Here is a 21768-nt window from a genome sequence, read left to right on the forward strand (position 1 = left end):
CTCTGTCAAAATAGGCAACCATTCATCTTTAGGCAGAGCCAACATAAACTACAATGATGCATCAAGGTGAAAATACCATGCGGCCAGTGCCTAATGCCTCCAGCCATTTGCCTAAGTCAACAGTTAAAAAACAACTACACAAATTAAAAAAAAAATTAAATGCTGACCCACATATTAAAACACAAGCTCCTCCACATGAACTACACTTTCCAACATACTCCATTTCTATTTTTCATCAATTCAGCTGTGTCTACCTGATTCTATCATTCTCCTGAATTAAACTTCTCTACCCAAACTTCAGGTCACTTCCAAGGGTAGGCTTTTTCACCATATACTTAGAAAGCAGAACTGAATATATGCTCTCTGTAGGCAGCCCAGCTCCTAAAAAAAGGGAGTGAGAAAGTTGACTGGGCTGGGCTATGCAAACCCAATTTCTCCTCCCAAACTCAGGCAGATGAAACAGAGATGTTATAATAAAGAATTTTCCTGCATGTAAAGGCAAATTTAGGAATAAGTAAATAGCCACTTTCTCCCATAATTAGTATTAATAAAACCAAAAAGCTTACTATTTTGAATACATTCCATAATCTGGCTGAAAAACATCTGAACTATTAAATAAGTTTATAATGTTGCTATTCTTATGCTATATTATGCTATTATTATGCTTAAAATATGCTATATGTTTAAGCATATTAAGACTGAAAATGACTTGATAAATTATAGGATTCCTTTTCATAAGTAGATCAGGCTACTAATTATGTACTCAAGTTGGTATTTATTCATTTTTTTTCCATTCAAAATACTCCCCATATACAAATAATTAATGACTTACAAAGAATTTGCTTTATTGTTTAAAAAAGTAAAATTTAAATTGTCTGTATTTAAATTGATAACTTTTTACCACGTACTTTAAAAAGTTAAATACAGAAGTACTCATTCTGAAAGGTACCAGATCTTTGTATTACATGATAATGGACAGAGAGCTAAATAAAACTGTATTGCAAAGACAGTTGTCCTTTGGAGGCTCCAACAATTCTCCTTTTATGGTGAGTTTCTCTTCTCATCCAGTTCCTTTGCCTCTGTGATCCCTCTTCAACATATATGTTTCTTAAGCACTTATTATGCATTGTACAAATGCGGTTCCCTACATAGCTTAGGTTCTCAGTGTGGCGGCTGCATATCATTCTTTAGACCACTGTCTCATTTTTTCTTACAACTAATGGTTGGGAAGAATCTTATCAAACAACTCATGATGAGGTAGTAAGTATTCTGAATTGCTTAATGTACTTCTTAGTACCATAGTTTCTGCATCTCATATATAAATATGCCTTAACCCAGAAGAATTAATTTACATCTGCATCCAATAAGGGGTAAATTTTCTTAGAATGCCTTTCTGGATGTCTTCAAACCTGAAAGTCACCTGCAAACACACACAGTCTTCTAGTCTCTCATAACAGAATGCTGTTTGATGTCTGGGCTGTGCTTTACTAGACACTAGAAATGCAGGTGCATATGGTGATAAATATATTCCCTATTACATTTATATTGAGTTGGTCTGTTTGCTGTTATCTTTGCCCCATAGAATTATGAGAAATGCTTTGCAGAAGTTGGAGACTAAAACATTGGTATGTTCTTCTGACTGCCTTAAAATTATTCCAGAATATTCCCAATTTTCTTCATTATGCACAAATTAGTGATCAATGTTCTATATCTAAAATGTGACTGATTTATTGATAGCTTAACCTGAGATATTAAAAATGAATACTACACTATGTTTGTCTTTCTTTGAACTAGGAGCTGAAGCTAATTTTATGCTGAAAATTCATCCTCTGAAGAAATATCCTGTGGATCTTTATTATCTGGTTGATGTCTCAGCATCAATGCACAATAATATTGAAAAATTAAATTCAGTTGGAAATGATTTATCTAGAAAAATGGCATTTTTCTCCCGTGACTTTCGCCTTGGATTTGGCTCATACGTTGATAAAACAGTTTCACCATACATTAGTATCCATCCAGAAAGAATTCATAATCAATGCAGGTATCTAATACTAGACATGGACTTCCTAATGCTAAACAAGTTTAAACCTTGTAAAATCTCATTTTGGTTTTATATCAAGGACTTACTAAATTATCTATTTTTGTTTTAATTAAATGAGAAATAAAAATATTGATAGAGGAAGGACATTCCTATCTGAAACTTCTAAGATTAAAAGGGGCTTTTATTTTTTATATTTTTCACTTAGTTTTTATTACAAACATTCAATAATCAGGCTACCCTATATATAAATACCCCTTTGAATATTCTGTATTTCTCTTTTTTATTGTTGCAAATTTGCTGAAGCAAGGCTTATCAATTTTAAAGCACTTATTCTGCCAGTATTGCACCTACATTTCCATTACTGTATTGTGACTGTGTTTATAATTACTTTGCTTATAATGTTATTTCAAAGAAAACTCAGCTAGCACATGGAGGGTAGGTAGGTCAAAAAATGAGGATTTGTTTGCTAGAAAGAGTTCTTTTTCTTATCATTTTGGAAGGCTGATTATAAATAGTGTGTGCCCTACTGTGAAAGAAAGGAAAACCGACCTTTAAAATACAAATTTCTCACACACATTTAGCCTGTTGAATTTTTGGAAAGCAAATATAAATGTGTCCAGTTCTCCCTTAACAAAACACTTAATTTTATCATCTTCTTTCCGACTTTCATACATTGCCCAAATCGCTTTACAGCGTATAGTCTAATTTACCAAAACAGCACTGCTGTCTGTTGTAGTGGAAAAAGACTGATGCATCTCTATATGGAGCTTCATACACCTTCTCCCCAAGCACAGATGCACTTGAGAAATAATCCTTACCTTTGAGGACATCATGGAATTCTCAAAACAATTTTAATGAATTTTGACCATTCATCAATGATTCTACAAGAATCACTTTAAAATTAGCAGAATATTTTAAAATATCTAACAAAAGCACAGTATTTTAACTAAATTCCTAAAAATATTTCCCCAAAAGTGTTTTTCAGTTGTTCCATGAACAAATGTGATAGGAAATCACTGAAAATTCTCATCTCCTCTTAAAAACTAATAGTGTATATTAGCATAATAAAAGCCCTTAGGTGTCCTATATTAAAGGAACATGCTTAATCTTCTTTATGTTTTGAAGCCAAGCTATTATATTCCTACCTGCAAAGAAATATTCAGCAATATTGAGCTTTTCTCTGATTTTATAAAATATAGATTTTTCTCTAATAAAGTTTTATTGGCAAAAAAAAATGTATTCCCTTCTCACATCAACCACACACTTTTACATGAGTAATATTTTGGATCTTTGAAGGACACATAGCAAAACAATTTGCATTTCTTCTTTACCCATACAGTGACTACAACTTAGACTGTATGCCTCCCCATGGGTATATCCATGTGCTGTCTTTGACAGAGAACATCACTGAGTTTGAAAAAGCAGTTCACAGACAGAAGATCTCTGGAAATATAGACACACCTGAAGGAGGTTTTGATGCTATGCTTCAGGCAGCTGTCTGTGAGGTAAGAAGTTTCATATTATTGAGTGTTTGCTCAGATATAAAATTCCCCAAGAATTTATGATTTCTCTTTGGTTTATGGAGTGGAACATTACAGAAAAGAATACATGCTTCTCCTATCACTTACTTGTCACCAATGATACTCATTTTGGTATGTGTTCAGGACAGAGGGACTAAATTAGGAGAAGTTTATAAACAGGGAAAGATACAAGGGAAAGAAAACCTTATGTTCTTGGAAAATCATTTCCAAAAGGGCTGCTCTTTCCACTCACTTTCTGCAAGGAAGAGCCAGGAATAGCTTGTTGTCCTACTCACGTCACATTAGGCAGTCTGAGCTTTGTAAACCTGGCCTGTGCTTCCTCTGTGGGAACACCAAAAGTCTCTTGCCAGGAACTAGTGTGGTTTAATGGCTGTGGAAGAGGATATACAAATAAAAGTTAATGGTATTTGTGAAACAGCGTTGAATTTATGCACATAATTCTAGCCTGACTTAATGTTTGTTAACTTATATTTAATGTTTACTTCAGATACAGACCACAGTAAAATCTATGTTATTGTGCAAGATCTAATTACATGTTTATCTTAAGAGTCATATTGGATGGCGAAAAGAAGCTAAAAGATTGCTGCTGGTGATGACAGATCAGACATCTCATCTTGCTCTCGATAGCAAATTGGCAGGCATAGTGGTGCCAAATGACGGAAACTGCCATCTGAAAAACAATGTCTACATCAAATCAACGAGCATGGTAATGTAACAATAGCCTATTAGTAATTGTGACTCTTTGGGTTAGTATAAGTTTCAATTGGCAAATTCAGCTGTCCCTGTACCGAGAAATTACCTAAAGGGTCATGATGCAGAGTCAGGACAAGTCATGAGAGACAAGTTACAGAACAATGCAATCTATAAATTTTGATCAATAAAATGTAAGGCTGAAATACATGGATAACATCTAGTAGCTGACTCTCTAATGTCCTACAAAGCAATGGATAATTTATGAAAATAAAAGTGATAGAAAAGCTTACTTTTTTATGCAACTGAAGAACCTTCAAAGGAAAAGAGCATATACATATATGTTTGCCTGACTACTTATAGCTAGTTCTACAGGGTGAGTATTGAAAAACATATTCGAGATGAACAAAAGTGTATTTGACCTGAGGAATCCTCAGAGAAAAACAAAATCTAAGTAGAGACTAGGGGAAAAAAGGAGTAAAACAAGGTTGGCTTTTAATATTTTATACTTCACTCCTTCCTTCTGAAGTTTATCGGTATTTTGGCTTCCCTGGGTGACTCAGATGGTAAATAATCTACCTGCAATGCTGGAGACCTGGGTTTGATCCCTGGGTTGTGAAGATCCCCTGGAGAAAGGAGCTTCTTGAGGGTTAGTTTCACCTCTGAATCATATATTTAAATACAATCTCCTAGACCCATATTTCCCAGCATTAGCTATTCTACATGTAGAAAATCAATTGCATAAAGCATCATTTATTTGTGATGTGATCCCTGTTTATACATGCATGCAAATGTTAGAACAAAAGTTTCCAAACTTTCTTATATTGTGGCACCTAGGTCTCAGTAATCTTTACCCTGGTACACAAGGGCAAAACAAACAGACCACCTGACAGTTCCGTGTATTAAGTAGTTAGGGCCAAATAACATAACTATTTATGTTCTAAAAGCCTAGTAGCCAGTTAAAACAATAATACAGATGAATCATATATATGTATATATATATATATATATATAATTTGTGTCATTCTTAGTAAATATGTTATAATGGGAGCTTCCCAAGCCTTGGAATCAAACAAGACATAGCCACCCTCATTTTCTGCTACATACTGATTTTCATGCTGCTTAGTTTTGCTAAATATGACATCATGTAAAAGAACAGAGCCAAATGTAATCATAAAGCTGTGAACCACTTCCAGATGGTAGTTCATGGGTACCTGACAGATGTCAAGTATTGCTATGCTTCCCTTAAATATTTAAGATATTTTGCAGCACCCTGGTGAGTGTACCACAGGGCTTGAAGACACCTCATGCACAGTTTGGGAAGTGTAATATCAGAAGCATATAAATTATGCTGAAATGTGTGTGGTTCCTACAAGTGAAATTTAAATAGTTTTAGTTAGTTAATCTGAAATGCCCTACCAGACTTTTTGAAAGTCTAAAGGAACAACTGCATTACCACATAAAACAAGATCAACCCTTGGTTGGTTTAGATTCTTGAAAGCAACCTTAACATTTAAAGATTTTTTTAAAGTAGCTAGAATTTGAATTTTAAAATCTAGGATTTGGAGTTATTCCCTTAGTGTCTTTCTCATTGTTGATTCTCTCTTACTCAGTCACATTTCACTTCATTGGATTCATCCATTTTAGTCATTTCTTATCTTTCCTTCTGTTCAATCTCTTTTAATCTGAGATAGAGTTCTAATTCATTTACTGGGAGTTGAGAGAAGACAAGAGGAACCATTCTATTGTGAGAAAACTAGAAGCTTTTTTTAAGGAAAAATAATAATTACATTATTCTCAAACTGCATTGCAATTATCCTTTTAAAGTTTTGCCAAGTCACTGAAGTCAGCTCTCCACATTGTACTTTAGATGGTGCTGCTGCTCATCTAGGAAGGATTCCTTAAGGCAAAGAAATGTTCTCATACTTTTAGACACATTCCATGCCATATAACCTTACAGAAACAAAGTATAATTCTGGTGGAATTTTACACAGTGTTTGGACTCATACATCAGGAATTTGGACAAACTATCATGAAATGTATTTGTCTTATTGAACACTTTTACCTATTTAAAAGAATGAACATATCACTGATACCTTCCACATGTCACTGATAGGTACTGAATAAACCAATATTGCTACTACCTTAGAAGAGTATTTTACCTCATTTATCCCAGGCGTGTGTTTTAAGGAGTCCTTTCTTAACAAGTCTTATTCCCTTCATTTCCAGGGACACTGCCCTAAAACAAAAGAAATTCAAGCATTTTGATTGATCCCTTGATTGTGCATTTATACACACAAGATGTACTACTGCTCTGAAACCTCCTCTATCCAAAGCTACCCTGAGCCTAACTCTAAGCATATTTATCCACTCATATTAAAACGACTTCTGTTCTCTCCTGTTCAGCCATTACAGAGGAATTTTAAAGGATAAAGTTTAGACAAGCAATAAAATATTTTGCTTCTTAGTTTTATCTCCAGCAGCCAATACCAGTAATGTTGAATAGTATCTGGGCCTCTTGGTCCAAGACTCTGGTTCTTTCATTTATAAAAGGTAATAATTGATAAAAGGCATTTCATATGTCTAATTTACATCGTCCAGAGTTCTACTGCTTATTCACATAGCTATTTCATGAGGATCAATGTGAATTTCAGAATAGTAACATCTACCATGTTTTGAGGTTTTATTAACTGAAATCACTGTTGCTACATACAGTATCAGTATACTGCACACAGTACAGTGCATACTATATGAAATTTATCTTTATAACAACTCAGTAAGGTAGTCATAATTATCTTTCTTTTATAAATAGAAAAACTGAGGGTATAAGAAATTAAGAAACTTGACTGAGGACACACAGCTAAAAAGTTAATCAGTAGCAGAATCAGGGTTCAATCCAGTTCAATCTTTTAATAAATATGTATTCTTAACTACTTTGCCATACTGTCTCAAGGGATACCTAAAAGAAATAGAGTGGTGAAGTTCTTGGTGTAAATTTTGCTCTACTTTCTAGTTGCAAACTTACTTATAGAATAAATAAAATAAAGTATATAATTTTTCTTATATATATTACATGATGAGATAAATTTTTAAATAATTTATATTTAAACATTGTTATATTTTATATATGACCATTGGCAAATAATGTTATAGTATTAACTAAATTACATTTTCCACTGCTTTTTCTCCAAGTGCCAGAATGAAAAACTTGAGTAGTAATATAGTTTTATAATTTACCAGTTATAATTTATAACAGTTTAAAATTTAAAAATTAATTCTAAAATGGTAGCTGCTGCTGCTGCTAAGTCACCTCAGTCATGTCCGACTCTGTGCGACCCCAGACGGCAGCCCACGAGGCTCCCCGGTCCCTGGGATTCTCCAGGCAAGAACACTGGAGTGGGTTGCCATTTATTAATGGTGTAGAAGACAAGTTGTTGATACTGAGGCTTTAGAATTTCATCCTGTTTCCCTACCCAGCTCCTCCAGGGTGATTCCCAACCTCATTCAGAGCCCTCTTCACAACCAGTCACCCCCACCCTCAACCACAAGTAACGCCAGAGTCTCCAATAACAATGAAACGGGCCCAGGGAGCAAGTATTTGGAAGAGGCAAACAGGTCACACAATGAACCATTATTAATGAGATTTTTAAATATTGCTGTGACTCTCAGTCCTCATGGAGAGATGCAAATAGGCAAGATCCTACCACACGGCTAATTGCATTTAGTAGCTTAGATTTGGTGTTTCTTTCTCTGAACCTTTTTTTCTTTTTGTGCCTCACCATTTTAAGGTCAGTGATTCTTCACTTCTCCTCTCATTTAACTCCCCAGAAGTCCTTTAATTTATATAGTCTCATAGAAATTACTAATATGTCATAAGAATAATAAACTTAATTTTAACATAGATATATATATATATAAAGCATATAATCAAAACTTTCACCCTATTTCCTGATTCATACTTTTTCTCTGCTTAACACTGTATAAAAAACTTTCAAAATTAAACAGATAAGATTAGAGTGTTAGCACCTCTGGGTTTTATGAACATGCACCATCAGCAAAGTAAAGGGAATTTCACCCAGGCAAAAAGCACCTAGAAAGTTTTAAGTTTATATGCAATTTTTTTTAATATTGTTGTGACTTTTAGTTTAAGGTAGGAGAAAACTTTCAGCAAGAGAAAAACAGAGTGACATACAGGGAACACCCATAAGGCTATCAGCTGATTTTACAGAAAGTTTTGCAAGGGAGGGACATGACACACTTAAAAGTGCTGAAAGGGAAAAAACCCTACAACCTAGGATAGATACTCTGTACAGCAAGTTATCATTCAGAATTCAAAGATATATAAACAGCTCCTCAGACAAGCAAAAACTAAAGAGAGTTAATCAATATTATCCAAGCTTAAATGTTAAATGAAAAAGAAAAGGCTGTAACTAAGAAATAATTTATAGGAAGGGGGAAACACCACTGGTAAAGGCAGATATATGGTAACATGGTAGTTCAACTACATAAATAAGCTAGTGAAAAGGTTACAAGACAAAATTATAGAATCAACTAAAATTATAATAAACAGTTAAGGGATAGGCATGAAAATGTAAAACATGATATCAAAAACACAAAAGGTGGAAAGGGGATAGTAAAAAATTTAGCTCTTCTACAATATGTTTAAACTTAAATGACTATCAGCTTAAAACAAGCAGACATAGTTATACATCAGCATACATGTACTCCATGGTAACCACAAATCAAAAACCTATAATAGGTATACAAAAGCTAAAATGAAAAGATATGAACTAAAGTCTACTACCAAACTAAAAAGAGATGAACACAAGCATACTATCTAAAGCAAATCATCAAACTACAAAGGAACAGACTGAAATAAGACAAAACAGAGAAACAACCAGAAAAAAGTAACAAAATGGCAATAAGCACATAGTTCAGCTCACTTTAGTTCAATTGCTCAGTCCTGTCCAACTCTTTGTGACCCCATGAATTACAGCTCGCCAGGCCTCCCTGTCCATCACCAACTCCCAGAGTTCACTCAGACTCACGTCCATCGAGTCAGTGATGCCATCCAGCCATCTCACCCTCTGTCGTCCCCTTCTCCTCCTGCCCCCAATCCCTCCCAGCATCGGAGTCTTTTCCAATGAGTCAACTCTTCCCATGAGGTGGCCAAAGTACTGGAGTTTCAGCTTTAGCATTATTCCTTCCAAAGGAATCCAAGGGCTGATCTCCTTCAGAATGGACTGGTTGGATCTCCTTGCAGTCCAAGGGACTCTCAAGAGTCTTCTCCAACACCACAGTTCAAAAGCGTCAATTCTTCGGCGCTCAGCCTTCACAGTCCAACTCTCACATCCATACATGACTACTGGAAAAACCATAGCCTTGACTAGACGGACCTTAGTCGGCAAAGTAATGCCTCTGCTTTTGAATATGCTATCTAGGTTGGTCATAACTTTTCTTCCAAGGAGTAAGCGTCTTTTAATTTCATGGCTGCAGTCACCATCTGCACTGATTTTGGAGCCCAAAAAATAAAGTCTTGACACTGTTTCCAGTGTTTCCCCATCTATTTCCCATGAAGTGATGGGACTGGATGCCATGATCTTCGTTTTCTGAATGCTGAGCTTTAAGCCAACTTTTTCACTCTTGTCTTTCACTTTCATTGAGAGGCTCTTTAGTTCCTCTTCACTTTCTGCCATAAGGCTGGTGTCATCTGCATATCTGAGGTTATTGATATTTCTCCCGGCAATCTTGATTCCAGCTTGTGTTTCTTCCAGTCCAGTGTTTCTCATGATGTACTCTGCATAGAAGTTAAATAAGCAGGGTGACAATATACAGCGTTGATGTACTCCTTTCCCTATTTGGAACCAGTCTGTTGTTCCATGTCCAGTTCTAACTGTTGCTTCCTGACCTGCATACAGCTTTCTCAAGAGGCAGGTCAGGTGGTCTGGTATTCCCATCTCTCTCAGAATTTTCCACAGTTTATTGTGATCCACACAGTCAAACGCTTTGGCATAGTCAATAAAGCAGAAATAGATGTTTTTCTGGAACTCTCTTGCTTTTTCCATGATCCAGTGGATGTTGGCAATTTGATCTCTGGTTCCTCTGCCTTTTCTAAAACCAGCTTGAACATCTGGAAGTTCATGGTTCACATATTGTTGAAGCCTGGCTTGGAGAATTTTGAGCATTACTTTACTAGCATGTGAGATGAGTGCAATTGTGCAGTAGTTTGAGCATTCTTTGGCATTGCCTTTCTTTGGCATTGGAATAAAAACTGACCTTTTCCAGTCCTGTGGCCACTGCTTAGTTTTCCAAATTTGCTGGCATATCGAGTGCAGCACTTTCACAGCATCATCTTTCAGGACTGAAATAGCTCCACTGGAATGCCATCACCTCCACTAGCTTTGTTCATAGTGATGCTTTCTAAGGCCCACTTGACTTCACATTCCAGGATGTCTGGCTCTAGATGAGTGATCACACCATCGTGATTATCCGGGTCATAAAGATCTTTTTTGTACAGTTCTTCTGTGTATTCTTGCCACCTCTTCTTAATATCTTCTGCTTCTGTTAGGTCCATACCATTTTTGTCCTTTATGGAGCCCATCTTTGCATGAAATGTTCCCTTGGTATCTCTAATTTTCTTGAAGAGATCTCTAGTCTTTCCCATTCTATTGTTTTCCTCTATTTATTTGCATTGATCGCTGAAGAAGGCTTTCTTCTCTCTTCTTGCTATTCTTTGGAACTCTGCATTCAGAAGCTTATATCTTTCCTTTTCTCCTTGGCTTTTCGTTTCTCTTCTTTTCACAGCTATTTGTAAGGCCTCCCCAGACAGCCATTTTGCTTTTTTGCATTTCTTTTCCATGGGGATGGTCTTGATCCCTGTCTCCTGTACAATGTCACGAACCTCATTCCATAGTTCATCAGGCACTCTATCAGATCTAGGCCCTTAAATCTATTTCTCACTTCCATTGTATAATCATAAGGGATTTGATTTAGGTCATACCTAGATGCTCTAGCGGTTTTCCCTACTTTCTTCAATTTAAGTCTGAATTTGGCAATAAGGAGTTCATGATCTGAGCCACAGTCAGCTCCCATCCTACCAATAATCATTTTTAATATCAGTGGGCGAAATGCTCCAATCAAAGGGCATAAGGTGGCTCATTGGATTAAAAAAAAAAACCATCTATATGCTGCTATAAGACACTCACTTGAGAGCTACAGATACACAGACTGGAAGTAAGGGGTTGAAAAAAGATACTCTATACAAATGGAAACAAAGGAAAGCTGAGGCAGCAGACCTGCATCAGACAAAGTAGACTTTAAAAGAAAGTCTGTAACATAAGACAAATAAGGGCATTAAATATTATATAATGATAAAGGGATCCATACAAGAGGAGATTACACTTATTAACATATATATGCCCAGTATAGGAATACACACACACACAGAAATAAAGAAAGAAACCGACGGTAATACAATAATAGTAGGACACTTTAACATCCCAATGACATCACTGAGGAGATCATCCAGACGGAAAATCAATAAGGGAACAGTGGCCTTAAATGAACCATTACACCAGTTGCACTTAATAGATATCTACAGGACATTCCATCCAAAAATAGCAGAATGCACAATCTTCTCACGTATACATGAAACATTCTCCAGAGACCACATGCCAATTGTCTCGACAAATTTAAGAAGATAGAAATTATATCAAGCATCTTTTCTGGCCACAATGGCATGAACCTAGAAATCACCTATAAACAGAAAAGTGGGAAAAGAACAAAGACATGGAGACTAAACAATATGCTAGTAAGAAATCAGTGGTCAAAGAAGAAATTGATGAGGAAATCAGAAAATAAATTGAGACAAATAAAAATGGAAACACAATACTCTAAAATCTATGGGATATACCAAAAGCAGTTCTAAGAGGGAGGTTTATAGTACAGGCCTATATCAAGAAATTAGGAAAAATTTAAAGAAACAGCCTAACTTACCATCTAAAGGAAAACAAACACAAAGTCCCAAGGCAGCAAAAGGAAGGGTTTAATAAAGATTAAAGCAGAAATAAATAAACTGAAGTTTATTTAATTTCTTAAACTACAATAGAAACGATCAACAAAACCAAAAGCTGTTTTTTTAAAAGATAAAATTAATAAGCTGTTGACCAAGATAATTAAGAAAAAAAGAGTACCCAAATATACAAAATAAGACATGAAAGAGAAGTTCTGCTGTAATCACAGAAATACAAATGATCATAAGAGAATATTAAGAACTATTAATACCAACAAATTGGACAAACTAGAAGAAATAGGTAATTTCCTACAAACATACAATATTCCAAGACTGAATTAGGAAGAAATAGATAATTTGAACAGATCACTAACTAGTATTGATACTGAATCAATAATCAAAACCTCCCAAACAAAAGTCCAGGACCAAAGAGCTTCAGGAGAATGCCACCAAACATACAAAGAAGAGTTAATATCTGTCTTTCTTAAACTATTTCCAAGAATTCAAAAGAAAATACGACTTCCTGAGCAACTTTCACTTTCATTTTTTTCACTTTCAAACACTTCCAAACTGATTCTATGGGGCCACTTTTACCCTGAAACCAAAATCAGACAAAAACAATACCAAAAAAAAAAAAAAAAGTCAATATCTCTGTTCAACATAAATGATTATATCACTATATGCAGATAACATGATACATATAGAAAACCATAAAGTCTCCATCAAAAAACTATTAAAACTAATGAATTAATTCAGTAAAATTTCAGGATACAAGATTAATATACAAAATCTGTTATTTTTCTATACACTAATAATATATTAGTATATATTTTCTCAGGGACAGAAAGCAAGAAAACAACTTCATTTAAATTTGCATCAAAAGGAATAAAAATACCTAGGAATAAACTTAATCAAGAAGGTGAAAGACCTATGCTCCGAAAACTATAAAACATGATGAAGCAAATTGAAAATGATAAAAAGAAATGGAAAGATATCCCATGCTCTTGAGCTGGAAGAATTAGTATTGTTAAAATGGCCATACTACCCAAAGCCATCTACCCAAAGATGTAATGCAAATTCTCATTACCAATGGCATTTTTCACATAACTAAAACAAATTATTCTAAAATTTATATACAATCACAGAAGACCCCAACTTGCCAAAGAAATATTGAGAGAAAAAAACAAAGCTGGAAGTATCATTCTCTCTGACTTCACACTATGCTACAAAGCTATAGCAATCAAAACAGTACGTACTGACACAAAAACAGACATATAGATCAGATACATAGACAGCCCAAAAATAAACCCATGGACATACTGTCAATTAATCTATGACAAATGAGGCAAGAATATACAGTGCAGAAAAGATAGACTCTTCAACAAATGGTGCTGGGAAAACTGACAGCTACATTCAAAAGAATAAAACTAGAACATTCTTTTTTTCACATCATATTCAAAAATAAACTCAAATGGATTAAAGACCTAAATGTAAGACCAGAAACCACAAAACTCTTAGAAGGAAACATAGGCAGTATGGTCTTTGACAAAGATCTTAGTACTATTTTTCAGACCTGTCTCCTCAGGCAAGGGAAACAAAAGCAATATAAACAAATGGAACCTAATCAAACTGAAAAGCTTTCACACAGCAAAAGAAACCATCAACAAAATGAAAATGCATCCTATTAAATGTGAGATGTTTGCAAATGATATGTCTAATAAGGGGTGAATATCCAAAATATATTAACAGTTAATACAACTCAATATCGAAAAACAAACACATGTATTTTAAAAATGGGCAAAAGACCTCAATAGGCATTCTTCCAAAGAAGAAATACAGATGGCCAACATCTGAAAAGATGTTCAACATCACTAATCATTAGGGAAGTGCAAATTAAAATCACAGTGAGATATCATCTCATAACTGTCAGAATGGCTATCATCAAAAAGACCACAAATAACAAATATAGAAGAGTAATGTAAAGAAAAGGGAATCATAGTGCATTGTTGGTGGGAATTTAAACTGGTACAGCCACTATGGAAACAGTACTGAGATTACTCAAAAAATTAAAAATAGAACTAAGATATGATCCAACAATTCCACTCCTAGGCATATATATCTGAAGAAAATGAAAATCAAAAAGACCTATGTACCTCAATGTTCATAGGAGCACTGTATACAAAAGTCAAGATAGGAAAGCAAGCTGTCCATCAAGAGATAAATGAAGTTTGTGGTGTATATATATATATATACATATATATATATATATATATATAGCAATGGAGTGTTACTCAACTCTTGAATGAACTATTGCCATCTGCAATAACATGGATGGGTCTAGAGGGTGTTTTGTTGAGTAAAATGAGTCAGATAGAGAAAGACAAATACTGAACATATTCACATATATGTTGAATCTGAAAAAAGTACAAACGAATGACTATAACAAATCAGAAACAGACTCACAGATACAAACTGGTAGTTACTAACAGGGAGAGGGATGAAGGAGGGGCAAGATAAGATAAAAGGATTAAGAGGTAAGATTATTAGGTATAAAATAAGATACAAAGATGTAACATACAACACAGGGAATATAGCTAATATTTTGTAGGCTAGGCTATTATAGCTAATTGCTTATAATCTATAGAAACAGTGAATGTTTCTTAATTTCTTATAATCTATAGAAACAGTGAGTATGTTATACACCTGAAACTAATATAATATTGTAAAGCAACTACACTTCAATTAAAATAATATGTACATGTGTATGTGTATAGATATATATATGACAGATTTTAAAATTAATGAAATGCCCGATTTTAGCTTGCTACTCTACAATCTGTTTAGAACTGTAAATGCCATGTGAACAATAAGGACTTCAATAATAACTTTAGAGTAGACCTAATTTGAGTGGTTCTCATGCTTGCAGAAAACTAGCCAGGAAATTATTTCTGCGAACAGTATTTAGGTGTTTGTTTTTTGTTTTTCCTAAGAAGTGAAAGCAAAGTTGCACATAGAATCACCTGGGCTAGGCTCAAAGTAGACTCACACTGCTTCTAATGCCCCTAAAAATGAGAAAAAAAAAATGATTTTCCAAAGTAACTCAACAAAAACAAAAACTGATGAAAATATTTACGAAATAGAATGTTCTAAATAAATTATGTTTGGTTAAATCATGTTTAAGCAGAAAATTTTTTATTACCATTCTCATTAAACAGCTTACAAAAAATGATTAGTCCATGCCCCTCATTCACTAACTAAGGATATCAAGAATGCAACAGACACCATGTTGACAGGAGCCACAAATTCAAACACTTCAGGAGCCAGGTGGAAATGGTAAATACATGAGGCAAGTCAAAGCATATCCAACAGCCCAGCATCTAGCCTTTAGCAATGGTCTCCAAATGTCTTTTGCTGAAAGCTGTCTTTTATTAAGCAGCTACGGTATTTGCTCCTTTACACTTAGGGAGCACCATCCAATATCCCCGTGAAGCATAGATATTGCTATTACCTCCATTTTATAAGTGAGAAGATGGAAACACTAAAAGAATCAGGAACGTGTCTGTGGTCACACAGCCCAACATAGCAGTGTCTAGGTAAATGACAAGCAATGTGACATCAGGACATGAGCCCCTCAGTTTAGTTCAGCTCAGTCGCTCAGTCATGTCTGACTCTTTGCGACCTCATGAACCACAGCACGCCAGGCCTCCCTGTCCATCACCAACTCCCAGGGTCTACCCAAACTCATGAGCCCCTACTAATCATTAGTTTGGGCTTAATAATTAGAAAATGGTAAATTAAACGTGTTAATCCCCACTTAATCCCCACCGTAACTCTGAGAAGTAGATACTAGATACTAGTATTTATACCTATTTTACATATATAAAATCTATATCACAGAGAGGTAAAGACAGATTCCCAGTGTCATGGAGCTAATAATTGCAGAACCAAGAGTTGAAGCCCCAAGTGGTCTGTTTCCAGGGCCCCTGCTCCTGGTATGGCTCTCAGCCAGAACAATTTTGTATCCTGCCTCCATGAAGATATTGCAATGTCCAGAGATATTTTGGTTGTTATAATTAGGGGAGGAGGGACATATTGGCATCTAATAGGTAGAGGCTAGGGACATCGCTGAGTATCTTACAACCCACAGGACAGTCCCACACCACAACACTAAATATAAATAGTGCCACTGATGAGAAACACAGGCCTATGAGATTATTACTGTGCAGCCATAGAGATAGAAAAATAGGCCAATGGGAGAGATGGAGACTGACAACACATAAGTCTTCATCTTTAAATAAATCTGTGCTATCAGATTGTTTTCATGCTCTGTCATCTAAAAATTGATTTATAAAAAATAATGGAAAGATAATCCAGATAATTGAGTGCTTTCACTTAACCAAGACATTTTTCCATATCATAGTATGATATGCAATACTTCAAATTCTATATTATCATATAACTTTTTATAATGAATCTCTTTTATGGAGAATCTTAAGTGCTTATTTTTTATCACTACATAAGTACATTATTAAAATTCATACATCTCTACACAGTTATTTCTTTAACCAAAACTGTTTCCATTTAATCTTTCTTACCTCCTCTTTCCTTCTGACATTTTAAGTTATTTCTCACAAATCACAGTGAAGGTGTTGGTGAAGAAGAAAAATGTGAAAGGAATCCTTTTGCCCTTAACTACTTAGGCATTGCTTTGGCACATTGCTTTCTCTTCTCCCTTTCGGCCATGAAATTTTTGTTATCTCTATTAATTATTTTCAACGTTTAGAGAAACAATATGTAATAGGTTAGATAGAGGGGGAGTTAAGGCTGAGGAGTAGCGACGTCACCAAACCAAGACAGCTGGCTGAGAGGGAGTATTCCTGCTAGTGAAATACAAGACATAAAAGGTAAAATACTTAATACTTAAAAGATAACTGTGCTTCATGGGGGAAAGGGGAAAGGGTTCAACAATGGCCATTAATCCACAACTCTCCTGTTAACAATGGTTTATTTAAACATCTGTTAAGCATTTGTAACTTTAACAAATTGGCCTCGAGGTACTTAGAATTTACTTTTAAAACAGTTCTTTCTAGGGTTAAAAAATGTGTTCTTTTAAGCTTAAAAATACACTGACCTTCTTAATGATCTTCTGAGAAAAAATAATTTTCTGGATTTAAATTTTGTATATTTTCAGTCAGTGTTACTTCCTGTTTTTGAGAAGGAGAAAGAGATTAAGAAGGCTCCAAAAACTGCTTACATTTTGGACGGTTTTTTAAATATTGGTTTTATGTGTGTTAAGTATAAGCTGGTCAAAAACATGTGGATTAATTTTTCCATAAAATATGAATGGTTTTAAAAATTAAGAAGAGGGAATGCTTGGCAAACTCTGATTATTTTATGTCAAAGCAAAAATATTTGAAAAGCAGTTGTTGCCATTAGAAAATATTCCCAGTACAGCTAGATACATTTTTATCATAAACTGACAACCCAGGATTTGAATACAGGATTTTCTTCTTTTAAATAGACTTTGTACTACACCATGTTACATAGCAAATATATATTGCATGCATGCATGCTAAGATGCTTCAGTTGGGTCTGATTCTTTGCAACCTTATGGACTGTAGCCTGCCAGGTTCCTCTGTCCCTGGAATTCTCCAGGCAAGAATACTGGAGTGGGTTGCTGGGCCCTCCTCCAGGGGATCTTTTCAACCCAGAGACTGAACCTGGGTCTCTTGTGTCTCCTGCATTGGCAGGCAGGTTCTTTACCACTAGTGCCACCTGGAAAGCCCATCAAATATATATGCATATATACATTAATATATTTGCATTTCAACACTTGTTACTGAATTTCACCTCAGAATGTGATTGTCACTAATATGTCTCTGTTTCTGAATATTACATAATCTTTTAATTATGTCACTTGGAGTCCAGTGTTAACCTAAAAGGTGCTAAAGACTTTGTACTATGTTGAATGCAACCCTCTTCATTTTTCTGAGCTTCTGATATTTTTACGGCACTTTTGTCTTTAAAATATCCTTAATACTTTGATGTTAACCTTATTTTTTTTTAGTAATTTAAATGCCTCTAGTAAAACAATAATCCTTCCCAACCCAATACATTTTTATGTTAATCATACAGTTCTACTTATAACAGATGTTTGGAAGTGCATGGAACTGATGCACTAAATTTCACTCCCTTTGTCTCATTTTCTCATTTCTCATTACAGGAACATCCCTCACTAGGCCAACTTTCAGAAAAGTTAATAGACAATAATATTAATGTCATCTTTGCAGTTCAAGGAAAACAGTTTCATTGGTATAAGGTATGTTAACTCCCAAAATGTAAAAATTAAAATGTTTGTATCTATAGTTAAAATTGGAATACTTCTCAGAACCCCAGGTAAGGATTCTGGGGTTCTTATACTTTGTACCGTCTATTTTTAATACTAAATTAACTAATGTATACTACACAGTGTCCTAAGTTAACATTTAAGTACAAATAAATGCAAATTCTATGTTTGCAAACCTAAAATTAGAATCAAGTGAGAGCATTGATAGTACTTGGTACTGAAGTGAAGTGAAGTGAAGTCACTCAGTCGTGTCCGACTCTGTGACCCCATGGACTGTAGCCTACCAGGCTCCTCCGTCCATGGGATTTTCCAGGCAAGAGTACTGGAGTGGGGTGCCATTGCCTTCTCCAGAGGATCTTGCTGACCCAGGGATCGAACCTGGGTCTCCCGCATTGTAGACAGACTTGGTACTGACTGTGGCAATATTGGAGAAGACTTTTATCAGGTGAAACACAGTTCACACCCCAACTATACCATGTCCACATTTCTGCTTATTCTAGTCCTTGGGCATATCTTTATAATAGATTAGATTGGGAAGCATTAGTATTTTTCAACAAATCTAGCACCAACATACCTAGATTTTCTCTAGGTCATCTAATAAAGGAATAAGAGGAGCCATGGAAGTGGCTGACTCAGTCAAAGCCTTCCTACATAAGAATACTTTTGGTTTTGTCCAGAATCTTTTCAGCAAGGCGAGTCCTACAAGCAGAACAGACATTTGACACCTGTGTCACTCTGGCAGCACCCCACGGGATTCCTCCTGTCACCCTCGATATAGAATTTCTGTGATCCTGCTATAGCTTTCTTTGCACAGTCTTTTAGATTCTTTTTTCCGGAAATTCTCTTTTCTTCATTTCTACAATGGCGTGATACCCTAATTTTCTTTATACATGTCTGTTCACTGGATCTTCATCTCCCTTGTTGTCTTTGCTTTTACCTTGTACCCACAATGTCCTTTACTCCTTTTTTTTTAGTATTTCAGAGAAACTATTTTTTCTTTTGGTTTCAACAGCTACTTGAATTCATTTGCATCTGCCTCAAAGCTGGTGTTCCTGTCACCAGTTTCCCTAATATCTGACTACTACATTTATCATCTGAAAGTGCTACTTTAATTATATCATTTAATCCCTTAGCAATTGTATCATTTCTTCCCTACAGTGAAGATGTAATTCCCTCTTTTCCAAAGTTTACATACCATGGAATTCATTTTAAGGAAACAGCTGTTATATCCACAGAAGTAAGAGCTCGGATTCAAATTAAATGCCCAAATCACTTTATTAACAATAGTAACAGCTTCCACTTTTTGAGTACTTACTGTTGTCAAGCACTGAGTTTATTAACATTAATTCATTTGATACTCTTTAAACTCATAACAAGAAGGATAATATTACTAATATGCCCACTTTAAAGATGAAGGAAACAAATGCATTTAGGGAGGTTATATACTTTCCTAACAGCCTAAGTCCTGTGTTCTTACCCTCTAAGCTCAAATTTCAAATTGAATTTCAACTCACTGAGCAGCTTTTTATTGTTTTGCTCCTTTTTCTCTGCTATTTATTACTTCTTGATGGTGATATTGGCTCTAGTAGTTTCTTCCTACTCCTTTAAGAAAATTTCCACTGACTGTTAAACCATAAAACCAGGTTTATTATTAATTGAATTGCATGCAGAGTAAAAATCAACAGGTTCTAAAAGCGTAACAAGCTCTGCTGAGTCCTGTGTATGCCATGCAGTCACCCAATTTGGTTGCTCACAGACATTTTTATTAATCACCTTTGTCTGAGTTGTAACAGCTTCCTAACCCATCTCCCAAATCCACCTTTCACCTGGCTGCAGGATGAGGTATTTGAATCACACTTTGAGTAAAGTGCTCCAGTGGTTTCCTCTGATTATTATGGCACATGAGGCTAGGGGATCCCTGCTTGCCTCGCTGACCTCATCCCCCAAGGCTATCTGCCTTAAACTTGTCCCTCCAGTCATGCTTCTAATTCTCCTGGGAACACACTCACCAGGCTCTTTCTTTCCTTTGTAACTCTGTTCTTGCTATTTATCTCCCATCCCTGGAAGCGATTCTCCATTATTAGTTGATTAACTCTTACTCCTCCTTGAAGACACAACTCATGAATCACCTCCTCCAGGAAACAGTCCCTGACAGATTTCCCCATCCCTCAAATGCCTGCTCAGTATCCCTTGCATTCAGTTCAGTTCAGTTCAGTCGCTCAGTCGTGTCCGATTCTTTGCGACCCCATGAATCGCAGCACGCCAGGCCTCCTTGTCCATCACCAACTCCCGGAGTTCATTCAGACTCATGTCCATTGAGTCAGTGATGCCATCCAGCCAGCTCATCCTCTGTCCTCCCCTTCTCCTCCTGCCCCTAATCCCTCCCAGCATCAGAGTCTACCAATGAATCAACTCTTCGCATGAGGTGGCCAAAGTACTGGAGTTTCAGCTTTAGCATCATTCCCTCCAAAGAAATCCCAGGGCTGATCTCCTTCAGAATGGACTGGTTGGATCTCCTTGCAGTCCAGGGGACTCTCAAGAGTCTTCTCCAACACCACAGTTCAAACGCATCAATTCTTCAGCTCTCAGCCTTCTTCACAGTCCAACTCTCACATCCATACATGACTACTGGAAAAACCATAGCCTTGACTAGACGGACCTTAGTCGGCAAAGTAATATCTCTGCTTTTGAATATGCTATCTAGGTTGGTCATAACTTTTCTTCCAAGGAGTAAGCATATATGACTATTGCTTCATGGGAACATCATGTTTTGAAACTGTCATTTACATTCCTATGAGATCCTTAAGGGTAGAAACTATGTGGCCTAATAATTTAGCGTTTCCAAAGTGGCATATGATGTTACTTAATGAAAGTTATATAAATGAATTTTTTAAATGTCTGACAAATATATTTCCCTTTTACCTGAGGTACTAAATTATTTGTAGTAGCTTCTTGTTCAAGTAGTAGCTGGCATACAGCAAGAACTCAGTGATACTTGTGAATGATAAAATGAATATATAAATGCATTTCAAGACTTTTCATAATCTGATTCCATATAAATATGCACCATTCACTCTAGTAAAACTAGTTACTTCTCTATCCTTAGTTAATCTACAACTTCGGTAAACCTTTAAGCCTT

General features: G+C 35.6%; 1 protein-coding gene across 1 annotated transcript in view; it reads left to right on the forward strand.

Annotated features, from left to right (window-relative positions):
* ITGB8 (integrin subunit beta 8) overlaps window positions 1–21768 on the forward strand; it is an 89319-nt gene that overhangs the window by 51789 nt on the left and 15762 nt on the right. The window contains exons 4-7 of the mRNA XM_052639037.1: window positions 1795–2041; window positions 3381–3546; window positions 4130–4288; window positions 18507–18602. Coding sequence (XP_052494997.1) covers window positions 1795–2041; window positions 3381–3546; window positions 4130–4288; window positions 18507–18602 — 668 coding nt within the window. The remainder of the gene's footprint in view (window positions 1–1794; window positions 2042–3380; window positions 3547–4129; window positions 4289–18506; window positions 18603–21768) is intronic.

Source organism: Budorcas taxicolor, chromosome 4, assembly GCF_023091745.1.
Source record: "Budorcas taxicolor isolate Tak-1 chromosome 4, Takin1.1, whole genome shotgun sequence".
Taxonomy (NCBI): domain Eukaryota; kingdom Metazoa; phylum Chordata; class Mammalia; order Artiodactyla; family Bovidae; genus Budorcas; species Budorcas taxicolor.